The sequence below is a fragment of the Lotus japonicus genome, chromosome 3 (assembly GCF_012489685.1).
Source record: "Lotus japonicus ecotype B-129 chromosome 3, LjGifu_v1.2".
Classification (NCBI taxonomy): domain Eukaryota; kingdom Viridiplantae; phylum Streptophyta; class Magnoliopsida; order Fabales; family Fabaceae; genus Lotus; species Lotus japonicus.
Window position 1 is genome coordinate 93,605,044 of NC_080043.1, and position 14,470 is coordinate 93,619,513.

At 35.4% G+C, this 14,470-nt stretch overlaps 2 protein-coding genes across 2 annotated transcripts; one reads left to right on the forward strand and one right to left on the reverse strand.

Moving 5' to 3' along the window:
- The first annotated feature begins 3,047 nt into the window (after window positions 1-3,047).
- On the forward strand, window positions 3,048-3,869 carry LOC130747583 (auxin-responsive protein SAUR21-like). Its single transcript, XM_057600554.1, has one exon. The coding sequence runs from the start codon at window positions 3,367-3,369 to the stop codon at window positions 3,670-3,672; it is 306 nt and encodes a 101-aa protein (XP_057456537.1). The 5' UTR covers window positions 3,048-3,366; the 3' UTR covers window positions 3,673-3,869.
- Window positions 3,870-4,090: 221 nt separating this feature from the next.
- On the reverse strand, window positions 4,091-14,109 carry LOC130747580 (pentatricopeptide repeat-containing protein MRL1, chloroplastic). The gene is made up of 19 exons (XM_057600551.1): window positions 13,700-14,109; window positions 12,646-13,390; window positions 12,240-12,510; window positions 11,920-11,983; window positions 11,692-11,836; window positions 11,502-11,617; window positions 11,251-11,379; window positions 10,967-11,140; window positions 10,670-10,834; window positions 10,343-10,483; window positions 9,506-9,605; window positions 8,219-8,327; window positions 8,040-8,131; window positions 7,419-7,509; window positions 6,479-6,716; window positions 6,304-6,396; window positions 5,697-5,745; window positions 4,916-5,009; window positions 4,091-4,732 (listed from the first exon to the last, which is right to left on the reverse strand). Exons 1-19 carry the CDS (start codon window positions 14,012-14,014, stop codon window positions 4,495-4,497), a joined length of 3,369 nt encoding a protein of 1,122 aa, XP_057456534.1. The 5' UTR covers window positions 14,015-14,109; the 3' UTR covers window positions 4,091-4,494.
- Between the last annotated feature and the right edge of the window lie 361 nt (window positions 14,110-14,470).

Sequence of the window (14,470 nt, forward strand, 5' to 3'; positions counted from 1 at the left end):
TAACATAGGTGAGGCATGGAGAAAGAAGATCTGATAAGAAAGGATCTTAGATGATCTCTCAAAATCGAAAGTTAAATTTAAAACCTTAGTTTTTCAAATCGTGCATTGAACAATATAAACAAACTTAAATACAATATGTAATTAGTTAATTGAGTCATCGAACTTAAATTCTTAAAAAAATTGCAACAATAAATCATCCATTTTTTTAAGAAAATAACAAAATTATAACTTAAAGTACTATACGAGGTACCATACCCGAAAAAATATATGGGTACCAGAGAGTTCACCATTTTAATATAGTGATCTACTTGTTATTCGTAACGTCACTAAGCTAAAGAAAAATAAGTTCAAATTTTTACTGTTTAACGTGACTGTGTGAATCTTGACCCCGGCTTAGCATCAGCTTTCGACCAATCTGTTTTTTTAACGTTTGGACCAATGTTAATTAGCGTTTTTTCTTCTTCTTTTGTGTTGTGTGTGATATTGCCTGAAATAATTGAGGATTTCCAGTTTCTCCAACTCAATATATACATCATCACCTGGACGAGCAGTATATTATTAACACATGAGTCGTATATATGGCCCACAACATGCAGCAAGGATGTCCATAATCCTTCTCAATAATCAGGCCAGAAGTCGCTGGCTGGCTGCTGCTTTGATTGTGGAGCGCTTCATAGATGATTAAGGAGGCAATTGATTCACCTCAATAGAATGAATGAATGAATCAAGCTAATATACGTCAATTGCCTTAACTTCATCACATCAATGCACAAGCAGAGTGTTCTAAGGAAAATAGACCCTTGTTGAATGAAATGGGGTAGGAAGCTATGGTTGTGTTACTTGTGTAAGATTTAAAATACTTTTAATATTTGTGTGAAAAAGTATAATTATGTTATTTACTTGTGTAGTTGTTGAGCATTTCGTTTCTTATGTATATTATTGAGAGTTTAAATCAATTTTCTATCGTTTAATAAATTAATTGTAAAGTAAGAATTAAATTAATCTCACAACTAGCTAACTGCGGAGTATCTTTGATGTAGAAATAAACACACACCTAGGAAAGAGATTCAAAATCACACGCACCTTGGGTCTATTTGTCCTCATTATTCCATATATAGTAAGCAGTAATTCAACAGAGATCTATATCGATCTTTGTAAATGGTTTTGATGAATTTTATATTTTGATGAAATCCAAGAGTTTTCATTATCCGAGAGAATCAAGCACTATAATATTCGCGATTAGGTGCCCACTAAGGTGGGCAACTTTTTTTCTGGTCCACCGGTGGACCATGGTTAACCACCATTAGATCTAAGAATCTTGAAATATTTTTTAATTGAATGGTTAGGATTGGTTGGATGATGAAGGGGCAAAAACGGTAATTGACAACCCCTCCAATTAACCATCTCCTCTATTGAAACATAGTGAGTCTTCAATCATCTTCTTCTTATGAAGCCACTATCTCAGCCACCATCAACCCTTAAATAATTTCTAGAAAACACCACAATCCTCGCCATTGATTCTTCTACCTTCTCAATACCCCACGCATCTTCTTCTTCTAAAAAAGTCACAATTTTCTTCATCCATCATGACCAAAACACTAAAACACCATAACCAGTAACTTCTACCCTTCCATCTTCTTTCATCCCTCAGCCTTCACCATAACCAGTGAACCTTAGCGACCATCACTGCCTTCAACCTCGCACATTTCCATCTCCAGCACCCTCTACCTTCCCACCTTCACCTCCATACCCTCTTTACGAAACCAAGAAATAGAAACCAGAGAAGAAAAATTGAATCTTTCTTAGTTGAAAAACAAAAACAAGACATTCAGAAGATAGACAAAACTCAAAAACCCAGAAACAACAACAAAAGAGAAGAAAGATTGATTTTTTTTTTGAAACCCACAAAAAATAATTACCAGGAAAGTTGGAACTCAAACTCGGAAACAGGAATAAGAGAGAAGCTAGATTGAATCCTTTTTAGTTAAAACCCAGAAAAAATAGAGACATGTCATGCATTGATCTGTGCTATCAAATAGAAGACGGAAGAAGAAAAAGAATCAGAAGAGAAGTTGGAAGACAGATCTGTGTGAGGTTTTGATTTTTGATTTGTGCACACTTTTAATTTTTGATTCAGACGTTGGTTGAGAACTTGGAAGAAATAGAGAAGTGAATGAGTGTTTGGCTTTTTCTTCAAGCATTGAATGGGGGTTACGATTTTGATTAAACACTTTACTTGATTTACCATGAAGTAATGTTGTGTTGTTGCATTCATGTACTGTTCAGACGGAGAAGGACATGTGCAAGGAGAGTGAGGAAAGTGGGAGGAAGAAGGAGATGAAGGGGTAAAGTCTGAAGTACCCTTGTTAAAAAGTCAATTCTACCCCTGGTGCACCGGTGGACCAAAAAGAAAGTTGTCCACCCTAATGGGCACCTCGTGATTAACTGTTTTACATTTTGTTTGATGATCAACTGCCGCTAAAACCACATGATTGCTACTCACGCCACAACTGCTCTGCTCTGACACTGTATATATTTAATTCATTGTGCTTGGACGCCTTTCTAACCCGAATTCTCTTGCCAGTTGCCACCTTTATTATTTCATTATTTGGGAGCAAAATCTACTTGTCCGCTTTTAAATATTAATTTAGTACTATAGAATTTATATTAGTAATTTTTTATCCTCAAGTTACACATGCATTTAATCAGTTTTTTCTATTTCAATTTTCAATATTTTTTTAGGAAAAACTTTACATTGTCAATTAATTTCTAATTTAAGCAAAACATTTTCATTTTTTTTATTAAATTGCTCTTACAATTTCAAACTGGGTGCAAGATAGTGAAAGGAGTAACTTTATGTAATAAAAATAAAAAAGATAAAATAAAATTTTAAAATAAATAAATATTTTCATAATAATCTTATTTAAGTATATACAAAGGAATATACCCTGACTTAATAATCATGAGTGAGACAGAGTGAACACATGGATAGGAGGTTTTTCCTTATCAGTGTACGGCACTCGGTTTTGTACACTCTCTGCCATGCATCTCTCTCTCATTGTAATTGTTCTGAGTTGGCAGATAAGTTGGCCAGTTTTGAAGTGGAATTGAGCTATAAGCCTATATGTTGAACAAAGCCATGTGACACTCTCATGAGATTTTTTAATGTGGAGCCCCTTTAAACCCTTGTAGCAATATGCATTCCTTCCACAACTGTAGCTTTTCCTCCTATATATGGCATATCTATATAAGTCAATACAACAACACTTAACTCTTCACTTCCAAATCAATCTTGCATACATCTACAAGTGTCTTCTTGAACAATTCAGTTTCACACTTTCTTTCTCTTCATAATATCATAATATCATGGGTATTCGTCTTCCTTTCATGATTGCTCATGCAAAACAGATATTCAAGTTCACGTCACAGCATCATCTCCAAAGTGGGACGAAACAATCCGACGTTCCAAAGGGTCACCTAGCAGTCTATGTTGGAGAGTTGCAGAAGAAGCGTTTTGTGGTTCCAATTTCCTACTTGAACCACCCTTCGTTTCTTGCCTTGCTAAACAGAGCTGAAGAAGAGTTTGGCTTCAATCATCCCATGGGGGGTCTCACTATTCCTTGCAAAGAAGATGCCTTCATCAACCTTACATCTCAACTGCGTGCCTCGTGATGAAACATTAAAGTTGGCATACTTATTAGTGTTATAAAGCTCCTATTATGTGTGAGGTCCAGGAATGAGTCGAATCCACAAATGTAAATAACTCAACCTTGTGTTTTTGTAAGAGACTGATTTCACGGCTTAAACATGTAATTCTAAAGTCATATGACTTGGGTTTTTCCTTTTAACTTGAATATTTTTTACCAATACATAGTATTGTATAAATTTTGTTCTATTCACTCTTTTGTGTTAGGAGAAGCAAACCAGGCTCATGTAACTTTTGCATCTCCTGTCTTATAATTTTTCAATTTTGTTCATTGTCTTTGCAATGTTTGCTATTAGAAAATGTAAGTAACAAACCTCAAGCATCTAAACGAAGCAAGGAATAAATCATTATCAAACTGGATGATAAGTACATAGTGCAAAGAACTTATAGTGAATATTATCAAAATCATCTGATTTTTTATAATTTGATTATTTTTAGTTACATCAAGAAAGTTCTGGCTTCAACATACATTTATATCTGCATCTCTATCATCATAAATTTATATAATCCGCATTGCAAAGGCCACGTAGCTGCAAGTAATTACAAAAACTGAGATCTGTCATATGTGTCATCTTAGTTTCAATCCCTGGTATGACCTTTTCTTCAGGCTGAGATGTCCCTGCTCTTGGCTTTCAATGGCCTCAGCACTCAAGAATGCATTATCTGCTTTCTTGGGTCTAAATCACTCTTCTAATATACCATTAGGATGAAGGAGATTTCAACTTCTATTCCAAACTGAAAAAGTAGAAGCTTGTATTATATTCCGCTGGTAATCAGTGCATGTATACTCAGTCCAAAGATAGATTGCCAGTTCGAATGTCTCGCTGCTGACGGCTAATCCTCCTACCCAGTCGCGATGGGGATGAGTTCCAGTTATCTGGTTTTCCCCTGAATGCAGATGATTCAAGTTTCGGCTGAAACCATTTTGTCAGAGCTAGACCATTAATTCTAAGTTTCCCATACGATTCGTGACCCATGTAAGGAATATGAAGCCTCCTAAATAAAGCTGCAACTTCTTGGCCAAGTCTGAAGCCAAAACATTGCACATTAGTCATACAAAACTTCTTGGAACATTTTATGCAAAACAAAAGATTGTACTAAACACACTTCTTAAGTTAACACAATAAGACCTTCTAAACTTAACTTCCACAATTTGTCACTCCTAAATCAGAAGTTTAAACAATGGATGCATGTGTGGACCATTCTCACCTTCCTGCAACGTTAATAATCTTTTCCCCCTTGGGAGATGAAGCTTGCATTTTTTCTACAGGTAATAAAACGATTATGTTGGGTAATCTTGCACCTGCGAAGATGATTTACATGGGGATCCACGAGCAAAGAAGTCAGTAGGCCATAATATAAAAAAGATTTTCCACTGCATGTCATCTGTTGGGTTAGTAACCTTGTAATTGTAAATACACATCTGGAAACTATTTATAATTAATCAAGTTTATCTAAACATAGATTGTTGAAAAAAAACTAAATCTTGAAATGAAAACTGCAGATTGTAAACTTACATCATCACCAATTGAAAAATAGAAAATTGATCATCAATCGGGAGCTTAAGAATCAAGTGATCGGCTAAAATGTCCTAAAAAAACTTTTGTTTACAATATTTCTTACAAAGTACCAGAAAAAAAGTCCGTAAATTGTTGGAAAAATCATAAAATAGAAGGAAAGAAAATGATACTTGAGCAAATAAAATAAAGCATTTTCTTGATAATCAACTCTTTTAGTTGTTCCTTTCCGTTCAATGGGTTCTGAAAAAGACAATATCAGCTTACACGCTTAACTCATTTTCTTAGCCAAATATCAGAATCGACAGCCAAAGGACAGAGAATGTATCTTATACATAAACTCGATTTTCGAATTTCAAGAATAAATCTCAGACATGAATTATAAATAAAAAAGATATAAGGAGATAATATTTCTATGAATTAAAACTCCATTATTGATAATTGCAATAAAGCATAATGCATGATGCTATTACCTGCTGCTAGCCGATACTTGAGACCTTTCAAAACAGTTAAGAGGTATACCTGGTACCAATTCCATGGATTAAGGGATATAGATTTCACAAATATAGTAGCATGAATATCTATCTTCTGCACATGTTTGCATCTTCAAATTATGTGCAAATGTTTCAGTTGTATGACATTTGAAAAAGATATCAAAACTGAAAAGGCAGTGGAACAAGAACTAGTGTATTCAATCTTTGGAGCAAATTTGCACTCAAAATGCCAAATGTGCTACTGTTATAAAACCTAAGAATAATGCACAACTTAAAAAAAGGTAGAAAATCTTCAAAAAAATGAAAGGGTAAAAAACATTTTGGTGTAGGTAAACATATTTCATAGTTATCATTTGTGCACATGATAGGTACAATAACTGAGGCACTTTTCTTTCGGGAATAACTTCAATAAGATTTAAACTGACATTAAATAGATAAAAAATGAGTATAATTCCTAACTACAATTGAGCTAATGAATACCAAACAACAGTTCTCTCTTTCTCTAGTGTTTCACAGTTAAAATGCAACCCTTTTATGCAACAGAAATCATCATTGTAGGATTAGTTTAGGACTTAGACAAGCTCACCTCAGCCGTAAATGCATGCAACTCTTTGGCATCGATAACAATAGGATTCACTTTAAATGATACAGATGGAACAACTCCATGTGAAGCAGCTTCCTACATAATTATTACAGCATCATATGATGGAAAAACTAGCCTACAAGATATTCAACATAATTAGTTTCAGCTACATACTGACCTCAAGTATTGAAAATGAACGAGGATCATATTCACCAAATCCATTCACCAATGAACAGAGGTTTGAGCTTCCGGAATCTTCGTCGCTGAGTCTGACTCCCAGGTTCTCAACAAGTCTACTTCTCACAGATGTATCACAAGGGAGTTGCAGGCATCCCAAGATTTGTGACAATATTTCACTTGTAGGCTTTTCACCAGCTCCAATTGTTTCACGATACACCGTTAAAGCCAGTGAAGTCCTAAGAGTGAAGAACAGCATTAAAAACTTCCACGTAGAATATAATCTAGAAGAGAAGCCTGAGAAAATTAATGGTAACCCAACAAGGAAAAGGGGTGATTTACAGACTTCCCTCACTAACTTCTATTTTTTTCTTCTTTGACAGGAGTGATAGGTATAAATGAAAGAAGAAAAAACTTTGAAGTGTTATGAATCATCCCAAAAACTTAGTTTGAGAAGAAACATAAATGGTTTTATATTATATTTCTAGTGCGCCCCTCACACAAGAACCCATTGCCCTTAGTGTGTTGGGCAGCCATGGTGCAAGCTTCGTCACCAACCCAATTATATCTTGGGTGGACAATGCACAAGTCCAACTACATTGTGCTGAAACTCAACTTCTTTTATTAGGATAATGGGGACAACAAATATCAAACTCTAAATCACTAGGTCATAGAGGCTCTGATATCATGTCATGAACCAACTAATCCAAAAACTAAAGTTGTTGGGTGAAGATATATGAATGGTTTTATACTATATTTCTAAGGCAAACAGAATGTTGTATAGATGAAATAGTTTCATGATAAAAAAACAGCACTTTGGACACGCATAAATTGAAAAAAGAAGAATGTATGAGAATGCCTATACATAAAATAAACAGTTTAGTACCAGTAATGACAAAGAATCATGTCTTAAAAACAGGTGCAGAAATTATGACAAATACCATTTATTATTAACTTGTGGCTGTCCTGAGTCAAAAGATAAAACAGGTTCACCAATAAAGCAAGCCCTCTGAAATCTCCGCAGGCACATTCCTTTCAAAGAAATTAAATTGCTATTAGGATTTACAAACTAGGGAACTAGGCATGATGTATGAATAGATTTGGACCACAGACTAACCAAAGTGCTTATCCTTTTGCTTTATGTTCCATAAATAAAAAGTTGTGTAAATCATAAGAGAGCAATGCATTTTCTTTTATAACTTAGGGGGAGGAATATGAGTTCATCGTATTTCTGTTTTCTTCATATGAAATGACGTTTACAGCAATACCTCCGACGCCATCAATACACAATTAACAAATAGGAAAAACTTAAAATTGAAAAATAATATGTGAGAACATGAAAGAAAAAAGTGAAACTTAAATATAACTTCAACTTTCATTACAACCGCAAACATAATTTCATGAGGCAATAACCTTTTGATAATAAATGTCCTCATGAGGATAGTAAAAGTAGAAGTAACATTGGGAACCACGATTTTCAGAGCAATATGAAAGAAAAGATTTGTTTAAGCAGATTAATACATGGACAGAATTGAAAATTAATGAAATTCAATGATACTCACCAACTATGCATCGAGACATAATGAGATTAGGGGCTGTGCCCTCCTTTTTGGCTTGAGAAAGAAGCGTTTGAGCTGCTTCTATATCGTCCTCCCTAAAAAGGTAGGCAAAATAGAAAATTGTTCTAGAGAGGACCTAATTTAAATCATTAATTACAACAAAATCCACACAGATGGCTTACTTCTCACTTGCGACTATAAGTATTGAGAACGTGATACTGTTTGGGCACAATCCTAGTCCTTTCATTTCTGACAAAACCTTCAAAGCCTTATGAAATTGATTCCCATCACCTGTACAGAATGTAAAATGTTTAGAAGTTCACTTTTTTCCCCATTAAACAGCTATACTTAAACAATGCAACTACACAGTTCAGGGAAGGGAAACTACTGTAGCAGTTCAAAAATTGAAAACAAAGTTGGAAGTAACCATATTCAGATAAAACTAAAACAGGGTTTTCACCCATGTCTATAACAGGACATGTTTTATATGAAAAGAAACGTCAACCAATGTCAAACAATTTTAACATTTACCTTAATTTGCACTTGTCCAAATTAGATCTTAATTGTTCATAGACTGTTCATAGCTATGATATTTTCTGGCATATTTAATGCTACATTTAGTTTTAGTTTCAATTAGCAAGCAGTTGAGTATAGTTTAAAGTTTGTTAAAGTTGGTTTCTCTAGTTAGAATTAGTTAAGTATACAAAAAAGAGTTCTGTTAAGGGAATCAGGCAGATTAGCAATTACACAATAAAATTCCCTCTTCTCTTTCAATTTCCCTCATACTTGCTATACACCTCTTCGTTTTTGTTCATTCTCTTTTCTTCTCATTTCTGGATTTTGGTCACCATGTGATAAGATATTAGAGTGATTGTCTTAGTTAACATTATAGTTTCCTAAAGAGTATTTTGGTTCTTTGCAATCAGGGTTTTAAATTTGGGTATTTATGTGTGTCACACGTATAAATTTTACCTTTTTCAGTTTCACAATTTAATTCGTACTTTGTTGTGGGTTCTTTGCTTATGTAAATAGTGGCTGGTTTCCTTGCCTTCACTTGTCGATGCTCAATCTCCTAACTTTGACTAGCTCTATGTCAAGGAATAATGTCTCCAAAGAGTTAGTTTTTAAAAAAACGTTAGCTTTAGTTGCAAAGCCATGTGATGCATCTATTAGGCCTCTTCTATCTCCATCTTATATAATTCTATCTCTCTCAACAATTCACTCTTTTTTTAGGGTATCAATTAATTCTCTTCAGAACGGTTTCCTTAACCAATTAAATTCAAGTTCCCCAATTTCACTTACCCTACTGCCTTGAGTGTCTTCCTTCAAATTTTCAGTTCATTTTAATAGGAAGTGTTTTTAAAGACATTGAACAGCATCCTAAATCAATCATTTAGTGGTGAAGGATAAAGATCCTGAATAAATGTAATAATAGATAAATAGAGTACAAATAAAAAGGTCAAACTTACAAAGTGCAGTGATCAAAGCATTTACTGTTGAAACTGACTGCACCAATTTAAGAGATCTAAGATACTCGTATAGCTCCTGAGCTTTCTGCCAATTTCCTGCCTGGAAAAAGCAATGGCCACTAGTTAGTTAACCACTATTCAGCATATGAATTCATGCAGGCAGCAAAAGAATTTAAATAACAAAAATTACATGGAAAAGAAACATATAAGCATGCTGTGGTTGTCTTAGGTCATATACTTGTTCTTCATATTTTATATTAATTTGTCTAAGTGCTTATCTTAGTATTAATTCAGGGTCATCAACTAGAACACAAAATCCTTAAATAGAACACTGAAAAAATAACACCTTACCAGCACACAGGTCCTTATATCTAAAATCAATAGCTAGAATGCCAGAAGAACTTGACAATTATAGTGAAACCCATTTCTCCTAATACATCATACACCCCTAAGTAGAAAAAATAATAATAGCAATTTAACATAATTAAATTTTCCTAAATTATAGACATTATTTAAAACACGAAATATCTATTTTTATTAAGCACTCGGAGGAAAAGCTTTATCATCGCCCATACTTATCCTACTCGATTTGAGCAGGATTACCTCATTTGAAATATACTTGTAGTCTAAGAAAATCCACTCTACTACCCAATAATTATACCTTCAATCCATGTCAATTCCTTTACCTACCAAACAACTCCTGACTTACCTTCCAGCAACCATTTTATTGGGTTGCATGACTAAGAATTCATGGGTAAGACCAAACTTATTTGTGATGACTCCATTTTCATGTGTGCCAATTTTTGTTTTCTTTTCATGTTACTTGACCAGAAATACCTTGCTACAGGCGCCCATCAATGAGCTATATGCCATTATTCCAATACATTTTCCTCCTTTACGGGCTTCTTGTAGTATATCGAAGGCAGCATCCAGCTTTTTAGCATGTCCAGCAACATCTATTAGTGCACTCAGAAGCATCTACACGATGAGTCAATAACTTTTGTTAGCAAACAATGGTACAGAAATGACAGAACCTTAAATGCAAGAATCAATTCAAGGAACCACCATACAAATAAAAGCAGTATTGTTATGTTTGAAAATTCAAAAAAAAACAGAAGATTTAAATAATCCATACTGCCAAGAAAACTAACAAAACAAAAATACCTCATCAGGGAGCACCCCTTTCTGGGTCATGTCATTGTATATGCTACATGCGAATTCCCAATCTCCAGTTTGGCTGCAAGAGTTAATGGCAATAGTATAAACTTCTGGAGACCCCTTTATGTTATATTTTTGCATCATGTTATACACTTCTTGTGCTCGTTCAACCTGTAGAAAACACATCATTGTTTAATTTTAAATTGATTTCATGTCAAATTGTCAAATACAGTGAAAAGTGACAGAAAACACACAAGAACTACCAAAAACTGTTGTAGGAATGGGGGAAGAAAGAAACAACACCTGACCAGCATTTGTGCATGCCTTCATCAATGCACCAAAAGTAATGTGATCAGGTTCAATGGGCTGTATTTCAGTTTCCATTTCTTCTAACACATCAAAAGCACGATCCACAGCTCCTGATTGTGCACATGCAGCTATAAGTGCATTGAATACAACGCGATCTGGCTTCACATTCTACTGCATATAAACATTACATCAGCATGACCATTAAGAATCATGGGAAGAGCTCAATTAATACCACTAACAATATAACTGTTTACAAAGAGAAGCTGCAAACAATGTACCTTTGACCTCATTATCCCATAAGCACCAAATGCTTTAGCTACTTGCCCAGCTCTTGCACAACCATCAATAAGTGCCCCATAGGTAAGAACATTAGCCTCCACTCCAGTATTAACCATCTTGTGAAACACCTAAGCATGTAGATTAACATTTTTACTAGATATAGAATGTAGAGAAAAATATCTTACACATATTAACACCATGCTATGATGAACCAATTGACAAATAACAAATCCGAGAAAGTGATATGTACTTCAAACATTAGATCAACTTTCCCACTCTTGGCACACGTTGATATCAGAGTGGTATAAAGTTTGCAGTCAGGTTCTAGTCTAGCATCCTTCAGAAGCCTCATAACTTGGAAAGCCCCTGAATGCACTAATAGATGTCACGCACTGAAAACATGAAAAGAAAGAATTGGAGGGTAAACAGGATCATCTTACCTTCTGAATCTTGGGAACTTGCGCAAACTGACATAAGCATATTAAATGTACTCAGTGTTGGATTTGGAATAAGCCTAATGTAATCAAAAGCTTCTTTAACAACTTTTTGTTTCTTGCATATGTTGAAAAACTTGGCATGATAAACCTACAACCAGAAAATATGGTATTTAAGAGAAACTTAAAATTGAAGAGCAGAATATCAAGTAACAGTCAGAAAGATGTGTGTACCTTAGTCATATCTAATAAACCCTTCGTTTCCATATCTTTAAGCAATTCTACACATTCATTTAACCTAACAAAATCATGACACTTTAGGATGAGCTCTTCAAGCTTAAAAGTAACAATAAAAGTAGACGTAGATGAGAGTGGACATCATGATCATGATATAGTCAACAAATGAGAAAGAGAAAGGGAGGAGTTTGACCACTGACTACATTGTTTCATTTAAAGCAAATCTCTGACATGTATAAAACTCCAATAAATATTGTTCCATACATAAGTTTATGTAATTTAGTTTTAATTGGAGGGGGATCAGGACAAAATCTTACCTCCCAACTTTAAGCAAATTATTATATCTGCTTAGAAGCTCTGAATGATCAATTTTCTGACTGTCATGGAACGTGGTTTTATCAGTTTCCTGATCAACATGCACCCTGATTGTGTGGCCATTCTGGGGCAAAACTCTGTTACTATTATGATCCATATATTTCTTTTCCCTGACTCTCAGGGATCTGCTGCCTTTCCTCACGTTTTGACTTACATGATGTAGAGGGTAGCCTTCTTTATGACCGGAAAATTTAACTCCTCCTTCAACATGCTCTGAATAAATAAATATCATTTATGTAAAAAGTTCTCTCTCAATTTTGGATTGTTCATCATGATAGTATGTAAAGATTTGACCAATTATATCATCAATTAAGTGATATCATAATGCATTTTCTTTCACGTAATTACCTGAACTATGTAGAGAAACATCTTTAGATAATCCTGAACCATTTAGGGTGGTGTTTCCTGTTGCTGATTGCAATCCTTTTCTAGTCATAAAAGAAGTATGAGGAGATAATGACTTTAAACTACTAAGTGGTGTCATAGAGCCGGTCACGGAGTTGTTATCCTCATAAAACATGTACAGCCCTTCCCTAACTGAATCACCAAAAAGGGCATCAGTGCTGATGGCACCAAGTTCAATTTTTTCTTCAACGTGTTCATCGATTGTCGTGAGTGCATTGTTTACATGATCAGAAGAAGCAGTATGCTCAGATTCGACCATATTTAAAGGCAACTCAGGATCCGAGTCAACCTTATCTTGACTTTCTTCTACTTGTAGTGCCATTTCCTCAGCAAAAGCTAGAGGCTGTAATGAACTTGATTGGAAAGCCACAGACATAAACGAGTCATCCAACACCTCGGAACCATTATTATCGAAACTAGGCGGCACAAGAGCAGACGAAGATGACTCTGATGCCTCATTCACCAAAGTCGCTTCCTGCACCATTGAAGACTTCAAAAACGGAAGGTGGACATCTTGGTCCTCAAAAACACTGTTCTCCTCCCCATTGTGATCCTTCAACTTGCCAATTTCACTCCGCGGGCTATCCCTCTGAAATTCCGGAAAACCAAGAATCTGGACTTCATCAATGACCTGGTTCCCAACATTACTCCCCTGCGGCGATAGCGCGAATTTGGCTTGTCCCCGTGTCTGCAGAAGTGAAAATATTAAGCAGAAGCTAATTATATAAACATAATATATGCAATCAATTCAGTATTCACAAACTACTTCACTGCATGATGATTTGCTCAAATTTGAATGCAGGTTTTGTCAGACTAGGTGATTCTTCTTAAGCATTTCACTATCAAACCAAACGAAATGAAAGTTTTGAAACATGCAATTTGCAGTTTCTAAGCAGATTCTGACTAAGATAATGTGAAGAACAAAGAATAGTGAATATAACATTGAAATGTAGAAATGCGTGATGGATCTGAAAATGAAGTGAGGTATGACAGTGACCTGGTTGAGAGTCTTGTTTCTGAAGTGGCGGAGGAGGGAAACGGCAGAGACGGTGACAACGACGACGATGACGATGAGGGAGTGAGAGTGGAAGGAGGCTTTGAAGACGAAGCGAGGGGAGAGAAGAGCTAGCTTGTTGCGTTTGGTTCTGGAGCGAAGGGAGAGACCTCCGGTGTGTGACGGTGGGCGGAGACTGTGGGCGCAGCCGAGAAAGAGGGTGCGGGGAGTGCATATTGAGAGAGAAGAGGTGGTGGTGGTTAATCGGAGAGGGTGACGGTGGTGGTGGTGGTGGTTGAGAGAGATGTTAACTTCCATGGATGGATGAAGAAGAAGTGAAGAGAGAGAGAAGGGAGAAGGAGTGGATTAGTAGAGTTGAGCATTAGCAGGAAGGAGAGGAGATTGTGTTGTAGTACCTCTAGAACCAGAAATTTACTCATCCCATTCCATGCTGATGTGGCAACTTTTTTTATTTTTAGAAAGAAAATATAAAATAAAAGTGGATAGACACTGCACTGCCTCTTGGTGAGTGAGTGTTGTTAATAAGATATCAAATATGTGGGATCAAGGTGTGTTGTTGGTTTATCTCACTCACGGGTTTAAACTTCTTTCATATCCACTTGCAAAGAGAATCAACAAAGAATTCATTTATTCCCATGCAGCAGCAAAAAAAACAGAATCAAGAAAGAAAAGGGTGAGAAAAAAGGAAATAGAGATGTGAGAATTGAAATTGAAGACATATTCTTTATCTCACCAAGCAAAAATCATATGTTT

Coding starts and splice junctions, on each gene's coding strand:
- LOC130747583 (XM_057600554.1), top strand. CDS start 3,367: ATGGGTATTCGTCTTCCTTTCATGATTGCTCATGCAAAACAGATATTC.
- LOC130747580 (XM_057600551.1), bottom strand. CDS start 14,014: ATGGAAGTTAACATCTCTCTCAACCACCACCACCACCACCGTCACCCT. Junction 11,618..11,691: donor AAGTTCCCAAGATTCAGAAG/GTAAGATGATCC, acceptor TAGTGCATTCAG/GGGCTTTCCAAGTTATGAGG. Junction 10,484..10,669: donor AAGGGGTGCTCCCTGATGAG/GTATTTTTGTTT, acceptor CTCATCGTGTAG/ATGCTTCTGAGTGCACTAAT.